The 10,136-nt window shown below is 51.7% G+C and overlaps 1 protein-coding gene across 4 annotated transcripts in view; it reads right to left on the reverse strand.

The window, feature by feature from the left end:
* Positions 1 to 667: 667 nt before the first annotated feature.
* LOC113586127 (potassium voltage-gated channel subfamily D member 3-like) overlaps positions 668 to 10,136 on the reverse strand; it is a 62,891-nt gene continuing 53,422 nt past the window's right edge. For 3 of the 4 annotated variants that reach the window (XM_027024051.2, XM_027024061.2, XM_027024044.2), the window contains exons 4-7: positions 4,592 to 4,693; positions 2,568 to 2,657; positions 1,293 to 1,549; positions 668 to 879 (exon numbers count right to left, since the gene is read on the reverse strand). In XM_027024051.2, coding sequence (XP_026879852.2) covers positions 699 to 879; positions 1,293 to 1,549; positions 2,568 to 2,657; positions 4,592 to 4,693 — 630 coding nt within the window. In that variant the 3' untranslated portion in view covers positions 668 to 698. The remainder of the gene's footprint in view (positions 880 to 1,292; positions 1,550 to 2,567; positions 2,658 to 4,591; positions 4,694 to 10,136) is intronic. The other variant, XM_027024068.2, reaches the window with a different exon arrangement.

A 10,136-nucleotide genomic window follows, 5' to 3' on the forward strand; every position in this document is an offset into this window, starting at 1 on the left:
GAAATGCCGAAAAGAAGGCAGGAAAGCTATAAAAGCAAAGAGGGAGTGAGAAAAGAGACAGCATCATTAGAAAAAAAAAAGAGGATGAGAAGAAAATGTGAAGACAGGTCAGCAGAAGGACATACCGAACGTTCTGGCAAGAGAAAACAGGAGCTTTTCTGTGCTAATGCGAAATGCTGGCCTCTCTCTGCAGAATAATATCTGACTGAATGTTGGGTGCGAAACAGCAGCGTAACTTTACCCACATAAACATAAGCATATGTCTGACTAACAGTTCCCGCTGGAACTTGTGAATGTCACAGGATGTAAAACCACTTTGATCTCTGTATGTACTATGTGCATGTCAGGGCCGACGACGACAGGCCAAAACGAAACACTTTACATGGATGGCAGTCGTCCTCCTCCCGCTTCCACGCTCGCTCGGTCCCTCCTGCTTGCGCACCTTTGTCCGACGTTCCAGAAAATCCCTACCAGCTCAGAAGAACAAGAAAATCCGGAAAACGCTTTGCGAGTCATGCACCAGGCCGCGGCCCAGCCGGCTTCCTCGCCGGTCCGCCGGCCTGCAGCAGCATCGCCGTCCCGTGCGCTCTGCACTCGTGCACGTCTTGACCTCCACAGTGTCCTCCCTGCGCGTCGGCTCCGGGCCCGACCCCTCCGGTCGCCTCGCCCGCCGTCCGTCCCCCGTCGAGGGGGCGTGGTCACAGGGCCGACACCTTGACGACGTTGGAGCTGGAGGTGGTGGTGATGGGTGGGACGACGGTGGAGTCCGGGTGGAAGGCAGGCGGGGAGGGGAGGCTGATGATGGCCGTGGTGATGTGCTGCCCTTGGCAGTTGCTCCCACTCCTCTCGCTGGTCTTCAGGTTGAGACTGGAGCGAGTGCTGGAACCAGAGTGGCACAGAGTGGACCTTCAGTAGAGTTCCCCAGAGCAGTTAGCTCTATAAGAATAGCTTTCCTTGTTAAAGGAGGAACGCTGCTGGCAGTCCTGTGGTCAGATTCCTCAAAAAATGTTAAAAATTCTTATAATGCAAATCCACTCAGAAATGAGCCTGCAAATATGAAGTCTGAGCGATTGTCTATGTTGGTTGAGGGAAATGGTAATGAATATAGCTGACCCAAACACTGATGATTACAGACATGTGTTTTTGAATGCTAGATAGTAACCAAAACAGTAGTGTAATACTTAAACTAGGATTTTTGTAGTGATGAGTGCACTTTAAACTTCACTTTATACTACATACGCTCGCAACCCACTGCCCTCTAGTGTGTAAAGTGAGTATTACACCAATCTGACCTGGAACCAAGACTGGGTTCATCTCCGTACTGGATGCGAATGGCACTGAGCTCCTGCAGGCCCTGTGTGTGCGTGTGTGTGGTGGACAGGCTGGCGTTGGGCAGTGGGATCCTCTTGCGGGAGCGGCGCGTACAGCAGGTGCCTGTGACGCCGTCGTGACTGGATAGGGAGGAGCTCCGTGAGGGCGGGCTCTGTAGCGGCACCGCCCCCTCCACACAGTTTTGCTCATACAGCTGCTCATCGACAAACTCATGAGCCTGGATGGGAGAAAAAGAGAGAGATAGGGAGAGAGAAATGCAATACAATTCTTTCTCTTTACCTATTCACAGTAATTCAGTCAACCCTGTTCTGTGCTATTACTATTGCCACTATTCAAAGCATACATTTGTATTATCCAGACTGAGAGTCATCATTGTCAGTGTTTTATAGAGCATTTCTCTGTTGGAGCAGGGCAGCAGTGACTGGTTATGTGAGGATATGGATGGCTCAGGGAAGCTCTGTGTGTGTGTGTGTGAGTGTGTGTGTGTGTGTGTGTGTGTGTGTGTGTGAGTGTGTGTGTGTGTGTGTGTGTGTGTGTGTGTGTGAGAGTGTGTGTGAGAGTGTGTGTGAGAGTGTGTGTGAGTGTGTGTGTGCGTGTGTGTGTGCGTGTGTGTGTGCGTGTGCGTGTGGGTGTGCGTGTGTGCGTGTGTGTGCGTGTGTGTGCGTGTGTGTGCGTGTGTGTGAGTGTGTGTGTGTGCGTGTGTGTGTGTGCGTGTGGGTGTGCGTGTGTGCGTGTGTGTGCGTGTGTGTGTGAGAGTGTGTGTGAGAGTGTGTGTGCGTGTGTGTGTGCGTGTGCGTGTGTGTGCGTGTGTGTGTGAGAGTGTGTGTGAGAGTGTGTGTGAGTGTGCGTGTGTGTGTGCGTGTGTGTGTGCGTGTGCGTGTGGGTGTGCGTGTGTGCGTGTGTGTGCGTGTGTGTGTGAGTGTGTGTGAGTGTGTGTGTGCGTGTGTGTGTGCGTGTGCGTGTGTGCGTGTGTGTGCGTGTGTGTGTGAGTGTGTGTGTGTGTGCGTGTGCGCGCGTGTGCGTGTGTGTGCGTGTGTGTGTGTGTGTGTGTGTGTGTGTGTGAGAGTGTGTGTGTGTGTGTGTGTGTGCGTGCGTGCGTGTGTGTGTGTGTGTGTGTGTGTGTGTGAGTGTGTGTGTGTGTGTGCGTGTGTGTGTGTGTGTGTGTGTGTGTGTGTGTGTGTGTGTGCGTGAGAGTGTGTGTGTGTGTGTGCGTGTGTATATGTGTTCACACTCACGGTGGTCTTCTCTAGACAGTGCAGTAGGTGGTGATGTTGGCTCTCCAGTAATGATGTGGTTTTATTCACGTGCTCCTCCTCCTCTGAGCCCTGAGACACACACACACACACACACACACACACACACACACACCAAAGTGTGGAGTGTGTAATACTATACTAATCCACACCCACTGTGTGGCACTGGCACTCACCCACTCCCAGGCTGATTCATTAAGTAAATCAAGCTTAGAGGTGCTATTAGAAAGCGCAGTTATTAATTTAGAACTGTAAAATTACAGCCTGTAGCTCATCTGTTGGCATGCATAACTCATCAGTCATATTACTGGTCTGTGTCTGACCGCAGTATCCCGCCCCACCCGATATCTCTTGGGGTGGATGTCCATTCTCAACGCTGACGTAGTGAATGTGTGGGCCAGGTCTGCAGACACAGCAGTGCTCCTGGGGTTTTTATCCATGCATCACTGTTGGACTGAGAGTGGTTCACCAGCCAAGAATATCTTGTGGTCTGAAGCTACTGCTGATGGCTAACGCAAACTGGGTATGGCGACAGCTGTCCTACACACTAACTGTACACCTACAGGGCGTTTCAATAAAGTTTCATTTGTAACAGAGGCTGGAGAGTGCAGATCTTACAAACAGGTGCTTCCTATGCAGTTATTTGCCTAACAGGTATTAGAACTGTCCATGTTGAACACAGTATATATATATATAGTTTGAAAATTCAGTCAATAAAGGAGCACTTACATACATTTTAAAATACATTCACCTGTGACACTGTTCACAGTGCCTGGAACTGTGTCAGTCCGTGAGAGCATCACTCAGTCACTCCATAATTCGAGGGTCGGACTGTGTGTTTGTGTGCGTGTCGTGCGGAGAACAGCAAAGGATGCCGTCATGAAAGGGAAGGGAACATGCAGAAGTGGAACAGCGTTGTTCCAGAAGCTTTTTTTTCCCTGAGCGCACTCTCATGCAGCGCGGCGCTCCCGGGAATGACATGCCTGTAATTCCAACTGCCAGAATCCCTGACAACTTCATGGCAAACCCCCTCGCACCCAAATCGCCCGCAAAACGGAGACGCGAGCCACATGCAAACGGGACCGCTGCCTCCTGCCCTGACCCTCTGCCCCCCCCCCCCCCCCCCCCAACCGCCCCCCGTTCTGCTGCCCAACCCCCGCTCCGCAAAGCCCCCCTCCTTCCCATTCCCTCTCTGGCTGTCTGCCATCCCAGTTTGTTTTGCCCACAGATCCAGGAATAAAGGAAGCACTGACTCCTTAATAGACCTCAGAACGCGGGCGAGCGGAGGGGACTGTTCGATCGAGCGCTAATGAGCTTTAATTGGAGGTATTATTTTCAGCGGGCTTTAATCTTGAGTGCCGCTCTTGGAGAATAAAAGCAGGAGTCGGTCAGGTGGAATGGCTGATTGTGAGACCTTTCCACTTAGATACTGAAGCTCTTTTTAAATCAGCACCACTTCTAATTAGGATGGAGACGAGTGTGAGTTAAATCCGACCTGATTTTATTAGCGTTCAGCGCGGCACCGCGACTGCGCCGCGGGAGGAGGGCATCCGAGGAGCATGGCCGAATGATGCCACAGGCAGGGGGCGTAAGAGCACCCCTTAAAGGTTAGATCCAGGACACGGAATCTAATTACTGTTGAACGAGTAGCCAAGGATGTGTAACAGTATGTTTATGTTTACTGTAACCCTTTGTATGCTGTTTCCTCACTTCAAAGTGTATCCTCTCCTTCTGCGGTAGGCAGATTCAAGTGCAAGGTGTCAACACACCCAAACTGGACAGTTCAACGGCGAACTTGATAGTGTTTTCCTGTGTGTCTGGAGATCTTTACCCCCAGAGAGTTTTAACCCCAGAGGGAGACCTTTATAACCCTGCGGGGAGATCTTTCTGGAGCTTTCTGGCAGCTTTGAGCCTCGAGGAAGTGCTTTAAGCCCAGACAGAGAGCTTTAACCCTATAGGGAGAGTTTCAGCCCTGAAGGAGGCACTTAAATATACATTTCACTCACCGTGAGGTCCAGCAGCTCACTGAGGAGGCCGTTCCGCTTGCTTTGGAGGTAGGCGTTGGAGCTGCCCTTCTTGGCTATTCTTATTCGGGCCAATCGGGCTTTCTGTGCAGGCAGAAAGGTGTGGGATCACGTAGGGAAGAGTAATGAATTAACCAACCACTGGGTTCCAATCTGGCACCTCATCCGTCCATCCATCACAAGCAGACCAGCATCAGGTTTCCGCCATGCCTGCTGTAGCTTATCCGTTTTTGGTTTTTTTAAATCACAGCCCACCCACAAGCAAACCGTATGTCCCACCCGGGCCGCAACATTTACCACCGAATGCCAAGAAACCTTATTTACATTTTCTGTCCAATCATGGATCGGACAGGGTAAACATCGGTCGCCCGTGTGCAGGCATTATTGATGAGGCCGATATGGAAAACTACGGGTCCAAATAAACAGACAGTTGAAAGCCAACATGGAGATGAAGGGTAAGACACGGGGGAAGATGGATTTGTGGGTAGTGGTGTTCTCACATCCTAATCTCAAACCATCCGGAGTGGTCACCTATGAATGAGAGCACAACTGGAGATTCAACTTTTAACCCCTCTCCTAATTCTGATCTGAACCAAGGATGACTTTTAAAATGACTTTCTGCACATCGCTACAGATATGAAACCCAAGAACCTTCTGGCTCCCGGGGACAATTTTCTTTTTAGATGAACACGAGAGATGGAAATGGGACTCTTTATAAAGATCCAACCATATGCAGACCAGGGATGGCCTAGGAGTTGTTTTTAGTGCGCTTCCGATATAGTATAATAGATTCCATCTGACATTTGTCTTAAACAGTGTCACTGAGAGAGCTATATGCCTTCGGAGTTTCATTACCAAAGAGTATCGGGAACGGGAACATCGGCAGCGCTGAAATGGGTGGAGAATGAGCAGAGATGGAGGGAGCGGATGGGAAAATGGGAGCAGATGTGAGAGAAAGGGCCTAGAAAGGAGTCTGAAGAGCTTTTCTTTCATGCAAGGTGAGAATCACTTCGGAAAGCCTCGCTGCGCCTTCGCCGAAAGCTGCGCACACGCGCATGCCTGTTTGGAGAGCTTCCCTCCCGAGGGACAGCTCATATTAGGGAAGCCATTTGGTGTGTTTGTTTCGCAAAGATACCGAGCATCACCTCCTCTCTGGGAGGAAGAGGAGGCATATGAGCACAAAGAGGAAACTGGTCTCTGTTTCCTCTGTTTGATCTAAGAGAAAACGACAAGCAACAAATGGCATGTGCGGAGGATGAGGGGTTACGGCTGGAGACACCGAACACACAAACGCCGAACAGGGAGCATAATCAATGAACAACACACATAGTGATGCACACTATGTAATCTACACTAAGCAACCTATACGTATGACAACACAAAACCGAAAACAATGGGGAAAGACTGGTAGCAAAGCTCGGCAAAGAGCTTTAGCATGTAGGAATTGATCAGAGTGGTGTGAATTGATCAGGTGATCAGAAGCCTGATGATGCAGTGCAAGGCAGAGCAGGGTCACGCGGTGGAGCTATATGCAGGGCACGATGACATCACTTCATAGTGATGAAAATGAAGTGTCTGCATATAAAGTCTGTATTATGTACCGATCATAACAGTGGAGTGTAACAAAGAGCATTGATGGGAGTAAATACTTAAGGTAACATTAACCATTGCTGTGAGCAACACTGCAGGAATTTTAATCTCCACACACAAAGGTTGTCATTAAAAACAGCTGACTTCCAAAAGCTGTTGGCATCTGTAGCTCAAAAAGCCGGGTCATTGTTTTGTTTAACACACATAGAGAGATCTAGAATATCTTAAAAATGATTAATTTTACCTGTATCCATGGTCAGCTTTAAGCCATTATTAGCAATGAGTAACATTTTACATTACTGCTCTCTACAAGTGGCTCTTAAAATCCCTCCATGTTCAGCTCATGCACCTCCGCCCGCGGCTGCACCCTGGTCCCGTGCCCCGCCTGTGTGGCCTCTCTCACACCCAAACGTGACGCCCGCCTGCTGCTGCTGTAGTGACCCTGGTCCATTTTGAGGAAGTGGCACACTCTGCTCTCAGGGAACTCGCTCAGATTCGGCCTTCTCATTGGCCCAGCAAAATTGGCTCTGTGATTTGTGTGATTTAAAAAAAAAAAGGAAAGAAATAAGACGAACACTCCAGCAATGAAATGGAGCAACAGCTAAACCTAGTTTCCAAAAAAAAAAAAAAAAAAAAACCCTGAATAAGTAGTTTGCTTAGGGTAGATGGTCTGCTAGATCTGACCCTGAGTGAGACAAGAACTATCTAGAGGACACGGGAGATGACGACAGCAGGAAATTGGGCGGCTTCACTGCAGACCAGGTTTGTCCGTCATAGTGCGCCCCGTCTGTGCTGACGCGGCCGTGATTTGTTTGGCAAGGACATGGCCTGCTAATTAGAGTCTGAAGCGATGTACCATTAGAGAGGAATGAAGATTAAAGACAGAACCGAGAGCAGATATCATGCCAACAGCCTCGGCCTAGCTCATCCTGATCACTGCCTCCACCCTCCTCTCACCCTCCACCCCCCAATGCACCGCTTGGCTCAGGAGCCACACGTCGGTGGAGTTCCAGTGGAATGACGAAGAAGGACATTATTAATTTATCCATTGGGGATAAAGGAAATGACACATGAAATCCATTCTATTAATAGTTTGAGAGGGAAACGTCTGTTCCATGACACTGTACTGCCATTCACAAAACCCACAAAAGCCTGGTGGCTTATTGCAGACATATGGCAGAAACTGTGTTTGTCTTGCTTAATGAAATGTATGACAGTGCTGGCCTTGTCTAAGATAATGAGCACAGTGTGACGTATAAGGTGATGCAGCGGGGTCCAGTTGTGCAGCTTTCTCAGAGTTGGGCCCTGTATCTGTCCTTTGTGTGGCCCCACATCTGTCCTGTGTGGGGCCCCGCATCTGTCCTGTGTGGAGCCCCATATCTGTCCTGTGTGGGGCCCCGCATCTGTCCTGTGTGGGGCCCCGCATCTGTCCTGTGTTGGGCCCCGTATCTGTCCTGTGTGGGCCCCATATCTGTCCTGTCTGGAGCCCCATATCTGTACTGTGTGGGGCCCCATATCTGTCCTAAGTGGGACCCGGTATCTGTCCTGTGTGGAGCCCCGTATCTGTCCTGTGTGGGGCCCCGCATCTGTCCTGTGTGGAGCCCTGCATCTGTCCTGTGTGGGGCCCCGCATCTGTCCTGTGTGGAGCCCCGTATCTGTCCTGTGTGGGGCCCCGCATCTGTCCTGTGTGGGGCCCCGCATCTGTCCTGTGTGGGGCCCCGCATCTGTCCTGTGTTGGGCCCCGTATCTGTCCTGTGTGGGCCCCATATCTGTCCTGTCTGGAGCCCCATATCTGTACTGTGTGGGGCCCCATATCTGTCCTAAGTGGGACCCGGTATCTGTCCTGTGTGGAGCCCCATATCTGTCCTGTGTGGAGCCCCGTATCTGTCCTGTGTGGGGCCCTGCATCTGTCCTGTGTGGGGCCCCGCATCTGTCCTGTGTGGAGCCCCGTATCTGTCCTGTGTGGGGCCCCGCATCTGTCCTGTGTGGGGCCCCGCATCTGTCCTGTGTGGGGCCCCGCATCTGTCCTGTGTTGGGCCCCGTATCTGTCCTGTGTGGGCCCCATATCTGTCCTGTCTGGAGCCCCATATCTGTACTGTGTGGGGCCCCATATCTGTCCTAAGTGGGACCCGGTATCTGTCCTGTGTGGAGCCCCGTGTCTGTCCTGTGTGGAGCCCCGCGTCTGTCCTGTGTGGGGCCCCGCATCTGTCCTGTGTGGAGCCCCGTATCTGTACTGTGTGGGGCCCCATATCTGTCCTAAGTGGGGCCCGGTATCTGTCCTGTGTGGAGCCCCGTATCTGTCCTGTGTGTGCGCCCCGCATCTGTCCTGTGTGGAGCCCCGTATCTGTCCTGTGTGTGCCCCATATCTGTCCTGTGTGCGCCCCGCATCTGTCCTGTGTGGAGCCCTGCATCTGTCCTGTGTGTGCCCCATATCTGTCCTGTGTGTGCCCCGCATCTGTCCTGTGTGGGCCCCGCATCTGTCCTGTGTGTGCCCCGCATCTGTCCTGTGTGGGCCCCGTATCTGTCCTGTGTGTGCGCCCCGCATCTGTCCTGTGTGGAGCCCCGCATCTGTTCTGTGTGGAGCCCCGTATCTGTCCTGTGTGGGCCCCATATCTGTCCTGTGTGTGCCCCGCATCTGTCCTGTGTGGGCCCCGCATCTGTCCTGTGTGTGCCCCGCATCTGTCCTGTGTGGGCCCCGTATCTGTCCTGTGTGTGCGCCCCGCATCTGTCCTGTGTGGAGCCCCGCATCTGTTCTGTGTGGAGCCCCGTATCTGTCCTGTGTGGGCCCCATATCTGTCCTGTGTGGGCCCCGCATCTGTCCTGTGTGGGCCCCGCATCTGTCCTGCGTGGGCCCCGCATCTGTCCTGTGTGGGCCCCGTATCTGTCCTGTCTGGAGCCCCGCATCTGTCCGGTGTGGGCCCCGTATCTGTCCTGTGTGGAGCCCCGTGTCTGTCCTGTGTGGGCCCCGCATCTGTCCTGTGTGGGCCCCGCATCTGTCCTGTGTGGGCCCCGTATCTGTCCTGTGTGGGCCCCGCATCTGTCCTGTGTGGGCCCCATATCTGTCCTGTGTGGGCCCCGCATCTGTCCTGTGTGGGCCCCGCATCTGTCCTGTGTGGGCCCCGCATCTGTCCTGTGTGGGCCCCGTATCTGTCCTGTATACCATGCCAGTTGTGAAGGGGAACTTAACTCTTGATGACTTTCACTTCAGATTCACCAACAAGGGCTTGTAGAGGGGAGCTATTTGTGGCCAGAGAGTCTCATTAAGGGCAAGAACCTCCCAAAGCTCCTTCTGCCTCCACCCGCTCGCTTACATTCCCTCCCGTCCCGTCTCTGCCTCCTTCTACCTCGCTCCCTCTCTGCCCCCAGCTGCTTCTCTTTAGCTCTCTACCTTCTCTCACTCTCTGTTTGTAAACCTAGTGCCTTTAGGTCAGCTCTTTGTTCCAGCTCTGAAAGGTCGAGTCCGCTGTCACCGGGCTCAGGATTGTTAGCGGTAATTTAAGCGGAAGGCGAGCCAGGTTCAGTAACTATGCAGTCAGTAGGGAGAGCAAAGTTGACTAATTCTGTTGAGAGAAAAAAAAAGCTGTTTCATGCTATCTCAGCACTATTTGCACTCTGGAGGCTAACTCCTGGATGGGTTAAAATTGAATGTTAGACTTTCTTACTGAAATAATTCGATTCTGTGGGAAGCATAACAAAACGCTCAATAAACAATTCAACCTCAAACTGATGCAAATTGTTGCATTATGCAGCATTTGTTTTTAATGACTTTACGCCACTGAGAGCACATTCATTTAAGAGAATAAAATAAACGTGGGTTTCTTTTTTTTAAACACAAGTAACCTCAGGGGTGCTATCGGGGAAGGAACGGTGCTGGAACAATTCACTCCTCAATCATGCTGGTTTTGTTCTGTGTTCTTATGCAGCTCAGTGTGTTTGG

This window comes from Electrophorus electricus, chromosome 20 (genome assembly GCF_013358815.1).
Source record: "Electrophorus electricus isolate fEleEle1 chromosome 20, fEleEle1.pri, whole genome shotgun sequence".
Classification (NCBI taxonomy): domain Eukaryota; kingdom Metazoa; phylum Chordata; class Actinopteri; order Gymnotiformes; family Gymnotidae; genus Electrophorus; species Electrophorus electricus.